The 15,201-nt window shown below is 38.8% G+C and overlaps 1 protein-coding gene across 1 annotated transcript in view; it reads left to right on the top strand.

Annotated features, from left to right (window-relative positions):
- LOC138795177 (collagen alpha-1(XIX) chain-like) overlaps window positions 1-15,201 on the top strand; it is a 384,669-nt gene that overhangs the window by 206,513 nt on the left and 162,955 nt on the right. The window contains exon 12 of the mRNA XM_069974170.1: window positions 2,179-2,223. Coding sequence (XP_069830271.1) covers window positions 2,179-2,223 — 45 coding nt within the window. The remainder of the gene's footprint in view (window positions 1-2,178; window positions 2,224-15,201) is intronic.

Genomic DNA, 15,201 nt, shown 5'->3' on the forward strand with positions numbered 1-15,201 from the left:
CTTGTCAGTTCACACAATAGAGCGATTGCCAATGGCCACACACTCTATAGTGTGCAGTTGGGAGTTCTGATGCTGGCGCGTATGGATGCGCCCGCATCAGAACCTACAAGGGTGACACAAGCCCCAGTCCTAGTTACCTGAGTTGAACAAAGTGCACTGCACTTTTACAGATGTTCACGGTATGGGTTGGGTTGTTTTCTGACTTTAGTCCTCTCTTTAGTGTTTAGCACTGCATTGTAGATGGAAGTGTTGCTTTAAGAAAGTTTTTCATGTGTGGAGCTGGTCTGTCCCGGACAGGGAACCTGGCAGAGTCAGGCTCCTGGCTAAGCTCAGCAGGGAAGCCTGATTTGTATGAGCTACTCAACAGAGAATCGGAGAAGAACTGAACTGCACTTCCTCTTCCCATGTGACTACTTCCTACAGGGTGTATGTAAAAGCTCCTGTAACTGGTGGAGAAGAGAGTGTGAGAAGAAAAAGGAGTAGAGATAGGTAGAAGAGAACAGCAACTCTCATTGGTGTACAGAACCAAAAAAACAACAATAACCCTTAGCTTACTACAGCTGTGCAATGTACAGGAATCTACAGGCAGTGACCTCGTGTTGGTAAAACTTAAGTATACACATTCATTACCACTTTGTTTCTTACAGTACAAGGCTTTTGCGAGGGGTGTTCAAAACAGAAACATCCGTGGTGGAACACCACAGGTGCTGTAAATGATGATGGCTCAGGCAGCCCAGTGTATTCAAGGAGTGAGCCATCGGGCTCCCTGATGTGGCAGGCCCCGTAGAAGCCACTATGCCTGCTATGCTGGTTGTTACTTGTCAATCTGTGTCTAGACCCCTACAGCTCTCTAGAATAAAGGGAGAGAAGCATGTGGCTACACACACTGTGGCCCTTAATCTCTGCTGCAATCAGCTATAATAAGTGATATATGGTTACAATAGATATCTGTGGATCTTCTGGTATACAGAATTTTTGGAAGTCCCATAAACTTCTATTATAGTTACATATACAGTACCACTCATTATAGCTGTTTAGAACCAAGATAAAGGGGTGCGGTTGCATGCTTGTACCCCTTTATTCGTGTGATCAGAAGATGTCTCAGCATCCAGATGCCCAACAATACAAACTTCTGACATGACTATTATATGTGAGAAATTCGTCCACTGGATATATAAATTTTAAAAGAAAATTAAAAGGTATTACTACAAATGTGGTGATTCAGTGGCAAAAAGTTTTTACATACAGAGAAATAAAATAACATGAAATCATGAAATAAAGTATAGGTAGATGATTTTCCTTTTAGGCTTCCTGGACCTATAGGAAATCCAGACTAATCGATACAATAACAATACTTGCATGGAACCATATTTTATATCCCATTTTATGCTTGTGTGTTCTATCACAGAACACTGTCACAAAGTCTAGCAATATGTGGTTAAAGGTAGTTGGTCACCTTATGACACCAATTTATCTTTTTTTATCTAAATTGGTCTAAAATACTGAGCTACAGTAGTTCACTTCATGATATATCTTCCCTTCACACAGACAGAGATAAACGTCAAAGTTCCATCTACCTGTCACCACCACTTGGGTGAGCTTAGGAGCTTACTGCATACATATTTATAAAGCTCCTATAGAGCTCAATACTTCACATTTCCAGTTGCCACTTATCTCTTTTATTCCGTTTGACTATTTTTAATGAAAAATATTTCAGTTGCCATCATCACTGACTTTAGATTTTTATGCCATCAGTTGTCTTCATGTATAGTAGCTTTGAGTCCTTCATGTTCCCATTGCTTTTGGTTGATATAATAATGTATTCTCCTATTTTGTTCTACCGAGTAATAGAAACTGAAAATATTAAAGGGGTTCTCCTGCTTTAGGAAACTTTTTATACAATGTTGCCCTGCTGGAGAACCTAAACATGTTATGCTTACCTCTCCACCGGTGTCATGTTGTAACATCTCCAGTGTCTCCCGGTACTGGTATGTCAATCTAACCATATGCCAGTAAATATGACCCCTTTTTTCTGTTAATTTATAAAAAAACAATGTACATTATCGCTCTACAATAATAGATGACATATATTATGTAGTTTTTTTTACTGTAATGTATCACTCTAGATTACTACTGTAGTTTATTTATCACTGTTAATTTTTTTTTTTTTTGGGACAGGGGGAGCCTGGCCTTGATGGTACTATGGGAGAAAAAGGAGATGAGGTATGTGTATCTTCTAGTTTTTATTTAAAGAGTCACTGTTGTTGAAAATATCTTTTGACAAGTCATCAGGCATGTCTAAAGTTGTTAATCACAGCGGGTCTCACTGCTGAGATCCTTTGTGATCAGGAGATATAGCCGAGGACAATGCACAGCAGCTGCACAATCCACACTCTGGACGTATTTCCATTAATTCCGACTATTTAAGTCTATGAGACTACAATGTTGGAATTAGTGGCCGTCTGGGGAGTGGATTGCGCTGCTGCCATGCTCCCTCCTTGCCTATTTCTCCTGATCACAGCGTGTCTCAGCAGTGAGACCAACTGTGTTTAATAGACCAGTGCCGGTGTGGGGATTCCAGTGCCTCGATCCTTATTTTGAACCACAGCCTGTTTCCCGCACACAGGTTCGGCCTAGTACCGAGCACCGGCCAATTATGAAGCACTGGAGGCGGGCCAGCCAAACCCAAGTGTTACTATCTGCTTTCCCCCCTGTGATATGGCTCCATTGATTCTAATGAAGCTAAGTCAAAGAGGGGAGGGCAGATTGTCACACTGGGGGCCCGCCGGCCCGCCTTCAGTGCTTCATGCCCGGCTGGTGCTCGGTAGTAGACTGGCACTGTGCGCGGGAATCAGACCATGGTTTAAAAAAAGGATTGCGGCATCAGCATTCCCATGCCGGTGCCAGTCTATTAATATAAAAAAAAAAAAAAAAAAAAAAAATGTGATGTATTAGTGGTACATTCACTATTCATTATATGGTCTTGGCTAACATGGCTAAAAACACCAACTCAACAAATATAGCTATAAACATCTTTAAGCAGAATACACACTCAGGCCATGTTCACACAACATATGTTTAGCATAAATCAAGGCCATTGTTGCTATTTGCAACAACATCTGTGATTTATGCTAAAAATACTTTGTATTTGAATGAATGGAATACACACAGTATACACTCCGTCCGGAATTCCATCTGGCCGTTTGAAAACTGACATGTCAGTTTTCTGCGGTCACTATTCATTGAATAGCGGCCACACCGACATGTCAGTTCACACAATGGCCACACGCTCCATTGTGTGCAGTAGTGAATTGGGATGCGGACGCACATGAACGGACGGTGTTTTACTCAATGTGAATATGGCCTCAACTTACAGTGTATTATGAGATATACTGTACAATAATATTCCTTTATATGTGTAGAAAATAATTCGACAGCCTACCTTTATCTATAAGGTGAACACTGATAATCTTACCTGAATACGCTTTGTGCTTTGTATAAGATAAGGTAGGGATCAATAGTATGTTGAATATTGTACAGTTCTACAAACTCTATAATTTTTTTTACAGTCAGTGACTATGTACAGTGTTATTGACGTTGCAAAAAAAAAAAAAAAATTCAGCTCCAATTCCTAGCGGTGTAAATGGTTGCTATTAATCGTTTCAGCAATGAAGTCTCCCTTTCTGGGTGTAGAAATAGCCATGCATTAAACTCTTATATATTGTATCAGTATGATCAATTTTGGTTGACGTTTGGTAGCACTAAGCTAATAAGATGCTATACAGTGTTGGACTGATGAGATATTAATAAGGCAATATAGTAAGTGACCCTGTGATATGAGAATTAAAGGCTACATTTCCTAGAAATGCAATAGAATGTGAGATAAGTCACTGTAACACCATAGATCAGAATGAAGTACACTGCAATACACCATTTATCAAACCCACATGAATACCACAATAGTTGCTAAATTGCTTTTTGAGCCGTCATGGCTGGAAATTGATTCAAGTATTTATATTTTATTTTATGCTTCTGGCAAACTTATACTACTGGAACTGCTATCTTTCATAGGAATGCAAATTTCAATATCCATATTAAACTATAAAGAGAAGAGTAATATGAAACGACTTGGTTTCTGCACCTCTCTAGAGGGACCTAAAGCTTCAGGCAAGATAATTCCAGCTTCAAGAGGTTTCATGGTGTTATCATCTGCATTTCCGAAAATAGCCCCTTTTTGACTATCTGTAGTATCTGTTAAGCTTTGCAAATAGGTTTTGATTTCTTGAGATGGCTACCTTTCTCCAGCTTGGAATGACTTGTTAATTATTTACAAGTGCCTTGGCAGCTGTGTCAAATTTTTAGGAGATTTGAGACACGTCGGCTGATGTCATGGATATAAATTTGCAGTTGTTGCTGCCATTCCTTTATTGTTGTGTTATTAAAATATAGACTGTGTTTGGTGTGAGACATCATGTTCTTGCTTATAGGATAGATAGATAGATAGATAGATAGATAGATAGATAGATAGATAGATAGATAGATAGATAGATAGGAGATAGATAGATAGGAGATAGATAGATAGGAGATAGATAGATAGATAGATAGATAGATAGATAGATAGATAGATAGGAGATAGATAGATAGGAGATAGATAGATAGGAGATAGATAGATAGATAGAAAGATAGATAGATAGACAGATAGGAGATAGATAGATAGGAGATAGATAGATAGATAGATAGATAGATAGATAGATAGATAGATATAGATAGTCCTTTAAATTTATAATTAGAAGGGGAGAAAACATCAGTCTTCCTTTTTTTGAGGGTATTTGAAAAGCTTTAGTGTGTAGAGATGAGCGAATAGTGAAATATTCGAAAATTTTAAATTCAATTCGAATAGCCCCTGATATTCATATATTCCATGGAATATCGAATCTCATTATTGTCTTTGGGAGAAAAATACACAGGACTTTGAAATGCACATTTGACCACTTGGAGGTCACCAAGTCCACAATGACACCTCAGGAAATGACGCCCAAACCTTTGGAATGCATCTGGGACACCAGGGGAAGCATGGCTGGGTACATCTAACTTTTGGGGGGCCCTTCCTACCCAAGGACCCTATTACACAGGACGATTATCGTTTGCTAACTATTGTTTGCTAATCGCTTGCTGTAATTCCACATTTGTTTGCTCAAGTTCTGCATTTGTTCACTAATCACGTTGTTCATTGTTTGGCTCGGATCAGATGGAATAAACGATTGTAGCAACGTTCGCAATAACGATCAGAACTAACAAATATAGTTCTGTGTAATATGGGGAACGATTTCAGGTTAACGATAAACAATCTTGTTTGCAATCGTTTGTCGTAAACGTTAAAAATCTCTTTGTCTAATAGGACCCTAAACACACTGTCTCAAAATACATTCTAAATCTCGGCTTTCTACTACTACTTTTAGCCCTAACAAAGGCTTTTGGGGGTCCCTTCCTACCTAACTTCAGCTAAAAGCTTTCTCTCCCCTTGTACACAGTCTCTCCCTCTCTTGCTCCAAACAGCAAGTGACACGAATCTGAAATCACCTACTCGTATACTCAGGAGGTTTTTTTTTAAAGTTCTGCCTATTCCTAGTGCCTGTTCCTCCCCCCTGCATGTTTATTGGCTGGAAAAAAGTGCCAGGGGGGTGGGAGGACGAATCAAATTTTTACTGCATTTTGAATGAAAACGAATAACTTAAATAGCGTAGAATAGCTATTTGATTGAATACTATTCGCTCATCACTATTAGTGTGCAATGGTTTTCAGATAATTCTACAAACAATAGTTAGGCTATGTTTCTTCTTTAGGAACATAGCGGGGAAAGGCGGCTGTCTCGTAATATAGATGGCTGCAAAAATAATCATGACCATAATTTTCATCTGTCTATATTACAAGACGGTTGGCTTTCCAAAGTGTGGACATAGCCTTAGGCTATGTTCACACTTAGCATAACACCGTCCGTTACATATTGATGCACGATTTTATACTACTGGATGCCGGGTGGTGTTTGGTGCATTCCTGCAGCTGAACATAGCTTTATACTATAACAGAATTTGAATATTTATTAAAATATTATTTTTCTTATTATTGTTATATAATTTTCTATATACAAGATTATTAACATATATGTATATGCACAGTACATATATAATATATGTACAGTATATATAAATAATAATCATGCTCTTTATATATATCCGGGCATAATTATCAAAATACAGCATTTTTTTTTTTTGCCTTATATTACGCTGTGCAAACATACCATTTAAGCAAATTTGTATCCACCAACTAATCCCACCAAACTGCTAGTACTATCCCTTTTGATGAGAGTAAATCCTTACCAGTAAAGTCTTTTAGGCTATGTTCACACTGCGTATGATTCCGTCCATAGATCGTACGCCGCCGTACATGTGCGGCTAAAACTATGGGCGTGGGAAAAATAGACATGCGGCCGGATGCGTACGAACCGCGAACATACGCCCGTAGTACAGTTATGCTTCCCTAGCTTGTTTCGAAGCGATCTGAGGCAGGTCATTTACTTGGAAATCTTTGCCCAGCCCCGTAAACCACACAGAACCTTTTGGATCGAAAAATCAAGTTCAATTTGGCTGAAATAAATACTTTGTACGGGACCGCATGGAAATCCACGGCCGTGAGTTTCAACATTTCCGTCCTCAAACAATGGTCTTGTTCATTTGTCACGGCGCCGTATACGATCCGGCCGTAAGCTCATACGTAGTGTGCATTGTGTGGGCGTATATCGTATACTTCCCAGCGAACGCATCAACCTCAAAACTACGTGCGTATATTCGCGGTTCGCACTATGGACGAAAACATACGCAGTGTGAACATAGCCTCAAACTGTTCTTGGTGCCTTGGTTAGAGCAAAAAATGTAGCGCTGTCTCATACTGGCGTGGCCTAGAGTGTCTGTGCCCCAGGTCTGCAACACCTCTTCTTTCTTCCTCCCTACCCTACTCACAATTAGGAACGTCCCCAGGCAGTATTTTTCCTAGAAAGACAGTAACTGTGGTCAGCTCCCAGAAATGATCATGCTTTCCTAGATCACGTAGAAAGATAGAGCACGTAGGAAGAAGCCCCTGGATTCCGGGGTGTCAAATAGCAAGAAATGAAACTTGATTCCTCCAGCTCATATAAAATTTCCACTTTATTAATTCCAAACGTCTAAAACATTAGCCGACGCGTTTCGAGCCTACTTGGCTCTTAGTCATGGCATCTATACAATTAGACAGACAGACTAAGTGTTAATATACAAAGTTACAAACATGGTTAACCCTTTGAGGACCAGGCCCAAAATGACCCAGTGAACCGCACAAATTTTGATCTTAGTGCTCTCGTTTTTCCCTCCTCCCCTTCTAAGAGCTCTAGCACTCTCAGTTTTCTATCTACAAGCCATGTAAGTGCTTGTTTTTTACAGGAATAGTTGTACTGTGTAATGGCGTCTTTCATTTTACCATAACATGTACGATGGAATTCCAAATATATTATTTATGAAGATATAAATAGGTGAAATCGTAAGAAAGAATGCAATATGGTAACATTTGGGGGGTTCCTGTGTCTACGTAATGCACTATATGGTAACAGCAAACCAAAAAAGAAAAAAGGGCTGGACACATCATGTAAGTGCACACCACAAATGTAAAGTATCAAAAAATATGAGTTTTATTAAACAATTAATCAAACACCAGACACATGGTTAAAAACATCTAAAAAGTTCCATTTGAGGAACACAATAATGATCAAGGTAGACCCACATACACAAATAAAGAGTGGGTCAATACCCTACAGGGGGCTAAATGCACATAATAGTGCAACCATGACCGGAGCTGCCACAAATCACAACGAATAACAAAAAACAAAACACATCTATGCATGAATAATGGAATCAAGAAAAATCAATATAAGAGAATATTACAATGAATAATTCCAGATGATCTCTCTAAAATAACAAATGCAAGTTAAACAGAAAACAGCAATTACCCTGTTGCCCGCGAACAGGCTAGGGCCACAATAGCAACTCGGAAAATTCAAGCGGTCATGGAGTAATCACCCCTGGAAAGTCTCCACGCGTATCGTCACTCTCCGGTGACTTCGTCAGGAGTAAAGATCCAAGTCCGGTGTATTCATATATACTATCACAAATCAATATATTTAAATAAATAATTACTAATAGCTGTAATCTAACGGCCCCATAGATTACCTGACGGTGTGAGTATGGTGCAGCCCGTCGTCAACATGGCCGCTGGTGGCGTGTGTATGTCTCCTCTGCGCATGATCAGTCAAAATCAGTGTTGTCACGCGAACATCTTGGTCACGTGTCCGATACGTCATCATGCTGGCGCATGCGCGAGGACTTAGCATAATAGAGCCAACTTAAAGAAGTGGTTAATTCAAAAATAGAGTGTACAGTGGAAACTGGGATCATGACACAAGCAAAATGAGATTAATAAATGAATATATATATATATATATATATATATATATATGTAAATTCCGGACCCCATAATGTATGGAAGACAAGCCTAAATGGAATAAAACTTATCCGCGCACAGCCCACGGATTTCAGTATCGTCACGTGATCCATCAGGTCACGTGTCCGATACGTCATGATGCTGGTATATACGCGAAATGAAAATGACTAAGAATAAACCCATACAGATTTAAATAGTGATGGTTAGAAGAAAATCCAGACCATAAGACAAGAACATATGCGCTCCAGACCAAAAGGATGTATGAATCTATATACCCACTATATGTTGTATTGTTAATAAAACCGGGGGGGGTTATACCCTGATGATATACAAAGATATTCCAATAGATATGGGAAATGACAATACCATACTGCAATACATGAAATTAATATAGAACAAAATACAAAAAATTAAAAATTTAAAATTAAATACCCCACTCAAATCAATCCGTGATAAAGAAGGGTGAATGTCAATATCACATAAAAATAAAAAATATATAATAAAATAGAAAAAGATGATAAAAGACACTCACCATAGTCGTGCTACTAATTAATGGAATATTGTATCCAATTATATAAATATAAACCTTAGTTAATTGTATAATATTTATATTTTAAATTATTATTAATTCATTTAATTTATATACTAATAATTTATTTATTTATTTATTAGTTTAATTTATTTATTGTTTGATTTTTATTTTTGTTTAACATATAATTTTATTATATTTTATATTATTTAAAAAAAAATATATTATTTCTATAAAAATATTTATATATATTACAAGTGTCAAAAATAGTAACAAAGTGATAATAATAATTAATACAAACCAAATGTCAATACAGTGTCCACCTCATATCATGAAAAAGCTATATAGTCAGATCCGATGCGCATAGGATATATCACTGGGAAATCCCCCACGCGGCCAAGTGGCCACGTCAGAGAGACCCCAACATAATGACACCACATGTACAATGCTTAATTGTTTTAAGCATTGTACATGTGGGGTCATTATGTTGAGGTCTCTCTGACGTGGCCACTTGGCCGCGTGGGGGATTTCCCAGTGATATATCCTATGCGCATCGGATCTGACTATATAGCTTTTTCATGATATGAGGTGGACACTGTATTGACATTTGGTTTGTATTAATTATTATTATCACTTTGTTACTATTTTTGACACTTGTAATATATATAAATATTTTTATAGAAATAATATATTTTTTTAAAAATAATATAAAATATAATAAAATTATATGTTAAACAAAAATAAAAATCAAACAATAAATAAATTAAACTAATAAATAAATAAATAAATTATTAGTATATAAATTAAATGAATTAATAATAATTTAAAATATAAATATTATACAATTAACTAAGGTTTATATTTATATAATTGGATACAATATTCCATTAATTAGTAGCACGACTATGGTGAGTGTCTTTTATCATCTTTTTCTATTTTATTATATATTTTTTATTTTTATGTGATATTGACATTCACCCTTCTTTATCACGGATTGATTTGAGTGGGGTATTTAATTTTTAATTTTTCATTTTTTGTATTTTGTTCTATATTAATTTCATGTATTGCAGTATGGTATTGTCATTTCCCATATCTATTGGAATATCTTTGTATATCATCAGGGTATAAACCCCCCCGGTTTTATTAACAATACAACATATAGTGGGTATATAGATTCATACATCCTTTTGGTCTGGAGCGCATATGTTCTTGTCTTATGGTCTGGATTTTCTTCTAACCATCACTATTTAAATCTGTATGGGTTTATTCTTAGTCATTTTCATTTCGCGTATATACCAGCATCATGACGTATCGGACACGTGACCTGATGGATCACGTGACGATACTGAAATCCGTGGGCTGTGCGCGGATAAGTTTTATTCCATTTAGGCTTGTCTTCCATACATTATGGGGTCCGGAATTTACATATATATATATATATATATATATTCATTTATTAATCTCATTTTGCTTGTGTCATGATCCCAGTTTCCACTGTACACTCTATTTTTGAATTAACCACTTCTTTAAGTTGGCTCTATTATGCTAAGTCCTCGCGCATGCGCCAGCATGATGACGTATCGGACACGTGACCAAGATGTTCGCGTGACGACACTGATTTTGACTGATCATGCGCAGAGGAGACATACACACGCCACCAGCGGCCATGTTGACGACGGGCTGCACCATACTCACACCGTCAGGTAATCTATGGGGCCGTTAGATTACAGCTATTAGTAATTATTTATTTAAATATATTGATTTGTGATAGTATATATGAATACACCGGACTTGGATCTTTACTCCTGACGAAGTCACCGGAGAGTGACGATACGCGTGGAGACTTTCCAGGGGTGATTACTCCATGACCGCTTGAATTTTCCGAGTTGCTATTGTGGCCCTAGCCTGTTCGCGGGCAACAGGGTAATTGCTGTTTTCTGTTTAACTTGCATTTGTTATTTTAGAGAGATCATCTGGAATTATTCATTGTAATATTCTCTTATATTGATTTTTCATGATTTCATTATTCATGCATAGATGTGTTTTGTTTTTTGTTATTCGTTGTGATTTGTGGCAGCTCCGGTCATGGTTGCACTATTATGTGCATTTAGCCCCCTGTAGGGTATTGACCCACTCTTTATTTGTGTATGTGGGTCTACCTTGATCATTATTGTGTTCCTCAAATGGAACTTTTTAGATGTTTTTAACCATGTGTCTGGTGTTTGATTAATTGTTTAATAAAACTCATATTTTTTGATACTTTACATTTGTGGTGTGCACTTACATGATGTGTCCAGCCCTTTTTTCTTTTTTGGTTTGCATTTGATTTACTCTGGACATATAGTAGCACCCCTTTGCTGACATTTTGGGTAGAGCCTCCAAATTTGTTTGTTCTATATGGTAACAGCGACATGACACTATTATTCTATAGGTCAGTCCGAACACAACCATATGCAGGTTACACAGATTCTCTAATGTTATATATATATTTTTTTATGAAATCCTTTTTTTGCCAATTAAATATTAATAAAATGGGCCTATTGTGACGCTTATAACGGTTTTAATTTTTCACCTACGGGGCTGTATGGGGTGTCATTTTTTCCGCCATTATCTCTAGTTTTTATTAATACCATATTTGTGAAGATCGGACGTTTTAATCACTTTTTATTGATTTTTTTAAATATATAATGTAACATAAAATCGGTAATCTGCGCACTTTTTCCCCTCTTATCGTGTACGCCGTTTACCGGTCACAATGACGCTTGTTATATTTTAATAGATCGGACAATTCCGCACGCTACGGTATATTATATGTTTATCTATTTATTCATTTTTATATGTTTTATTTATATAATGGGAAAGGGAGGTGATTTAGACTTTTATTGGGGGAGGGGCTTTGGGGTAGTGTGTTAGTGTTTTGAACTTTTTTTTTTTTACACTTTTGAAGTCCCTTTGGGGGACTTGTACATACAATACTTAGATTTCTACACTGATGAATGCTATGCCATAGGCATAGCATTGATCAGTGTTATCGGCGCTCTGCTCATTGAGCCTGCCTGTGCAGGCTCAGTGTAGCAGATCGCCGATCGGACCGCACGGAGGCAGGTGAGAGACCTCCGGCAGTCCGTTTCAACGATCGGGACCCCCGCAGTCACACTGCGGGGGTCCCGATTGGTAAGTGACAGGGGACTCCCCCTGTCACTTACACTCAAACGCCGCGGTCGCGCCGTGATCGCGGCGTTTAAGGGGTTAATGACACGCGGCAGCGCGATCGCTGCAGCGTGTCATTACCGGTGAGGTCCCGGCTGCTGATTGCAGCCGGCCCCCACCTGCTATGAAGCGCGCTCTGCTCCGGAGCGCGCTTCATAGCGGGAAAAACACCCAGGACGTAAGGTTACGTCATGGGTCGTCTGGGGACAGACTTCCATGGCGTAACCCTACGTCCAGGGTCGTCTAAGGGTTAAAAGCATATATACATATATAAGTGCACACACATAGAAAAACACAAACACAGGAGAAAATTCCTATACATCATAGATGGACAACTGTTTTAATTCATAATGGGTGTTTATCTAAAGTCCAGTACAGTAGCCCATATTACATCATGGATGGTAGGCTCTAGTGACAGTCAGTCCAACTATAAACATGTGAATAATGCTAAGTCTGTCCAACTACACATATGTGAATAATACTAAGTAATACATATATAGTATGCTGAACTTAAGGTACAATATGTGAATATATATAAGAAAAGACGGAAAAAAAAGGGGAAAAAGAAAGAACATAGTACCTGAATCCGCAAAAATCTAAGGGAAATAACTATGGTCCATCCCAAAAGGGGTCACCAGGAGGCATCTGAGCTCTGAAATAATATGTATATAATGGCCTGGCTAAGTAATGCTTACAGCCAAATGCAAGAAAAATACAATGAGGAAAACATCAGAGAACACTCATAAGAACATTGGGCAGATCTGCCCTCTTACTGACCTCTGGGACCATAAACGCAGGAGAGATTAAACTGGCCGCCGCTCGCCTTGCCGGCGTCTAGAGCAACTGGCCATGTGTCTCACCTTATGTACAAGCAAACCGGAAGTGGCATTCTGCATCATGTCTGCCCGGTGGAACGCAGCATGCGTTCCACCGCCGGCAATGCAGGTTCCACTGAATGGGGATTCAGTAGCAAAGCGCTCCAGTGTGGAACGCATATGCCATATGTCATATCCGCCCGGTGGAACGCAAAATGCGTTCCACCGCCGGCAAGATGCAGTCTCAGCTACCCAGGGATTGAGCAGCGGTGTGGAGTGTGTACTGTGGAAAGCGTTTGCTATAGGAAGAAGACAGTGGAGAAACAACCACAAAAAACATATTCCAAAATAATAAAACGGAAACAAGAACCTGATGAGTAAAAACCATACTTAAATCACAATAGTCATGTAATACACTGCTATGTAAACCACACAGTATGAAATTGGATAATCCGTCAGTATAGTAACATTAAATCGCTTCTGATGTTAAGTCCCTGTGGTGTCCGTGTGCCTAGTTTAAAAATCCACTCAGCTTCTTTCCTAAGTAGTTTCCTTCTCCAGTCTCCACCCCTAATGGGTTCCTGTACTCTCTCTATAGCAAAACAGCTGAACGTATCAAGGCTTCCCCCATGAATCATGCAAAAATGCCTGGCCGCCCCAGATAGCTGTACCCCTCCATGCTTAATGCTACTGACATGTTCAGCAATTCTTATTTTAAGTTTTCAAATGGAGCATCCCACATACTGTAAATTACACTCACGGCAATAAATAACATATATAATGTGATCAGACTCACAGTTGAGAGGGTGATTGATGTTATAAATCTTTCCTCCACTACTGGAACAGAAAGTTTTGCATCTGTTGGCATATTGGCACATCCCACACCGTGGTTTCCCACATAGGGAGAAACCCCCCCTGGTAGACCTCAAATTTCTAGTAAATTTTGTACTGGTGAATAGACTCGGGGAAAGCAATGTGCCCAGAGAGGGACCCCTGCGAGAAACAAAGTGGCATCCCCCGTCCAGAATATCGGCCAAGGCCTCATCATGGCGAAGGATGCCCAAATGCTTCTTGATGATGTTTCTGATCGCCTCAAACTCTTTGCTATAGGGGGTGCAGAAGAATACACCTTCACTGAATCTAGCCTTCTTCTTTTTGTTGTCATTACTCCTAGTGTTAAGATAATGGCTTCTGGGTTTCTTTATGACTAGCCCTTTAGCTCTATTGAGGTTCTGCGGGGAATATCCCCGGGGAGTATTTTTCCTATTCATCACTTGTCTAAACTACACCTGAGGGTAGGGAGTAAGAAAGAAGATGCATCACAAACCTGGGGCACAGACATTCTTGGCCACACCTGTTTGACTTTCCTGTTACAGATTACAAATTAAAGCCGGGTTCACACTAAGTAAGACACTGGCCGTTCTGTGACCTGGCCAGGTCTCAGAACGGCCGATGTCAGTGAAGTTCAATTCTATTGAATTGGGATGTGGATGCATCCATGTGCTCCCGAATCCCAATTCACCATTGAACACAAAAGGAGCTGCGGTGCTGCACTCTCCATTGTATGCACTGTGAGGGATGTGCGGCTGTTATTCAATGTATTGTGGCTGCACAGAACTGACATGAGAGTTTTTGCTGCAGCCGCTAGTGATCCCAGCTGGAGTGTATAATAAGTGTATACACTCCGACCGGAATCCCATTGACTGCAGTGCAACATAATTTTTGTTTAAATCACGGCCGTTTTTGCAAATCAGCAACAACGGCCGTGATTGATACAAAACTTACGTTGTGTGAACATAGCCTAAAAGCTCATTTTGTGCTCTAACCAAGGCACCAGGCGCATTTTAAAAGACCGTAAAGGATTTACTCTCATCAAGCGGATGGTACTAGCAGTTTGGCGGTTTGGGTTGGTGGATACAGAGTCGCTTTGATATCACTTTATAAAACAAATAGTCATTGATAATTTACAAACGTTTTTCTGCATAGTTATACCTATAAACATTGCTAAATATTATATGTTATGTTTTTATCTTCTGGAAGAAAATATTATGAGCCAGACATAGGATTAAAGGGGTACGTGTATCTACCCTTGTGGAAAGCATAATAAACACGCTATTCTTA

Source organism: Dendropsophus ebraccatus, chromosome 6 (genome assembly GCF_027789765.1).
Source record: "Dendropsophus ebraccatus isolate aDenEbr1 chromosome 6, aDenEbr1.pat, whole genome shotgun sequence".
Classification (NCBI taxonomy): Eukaryota; Metazoa; Chordata; class Amphibia; order Anura; family Hylidae; genus Dendropsophus; species Dendropsophus ebraccatus.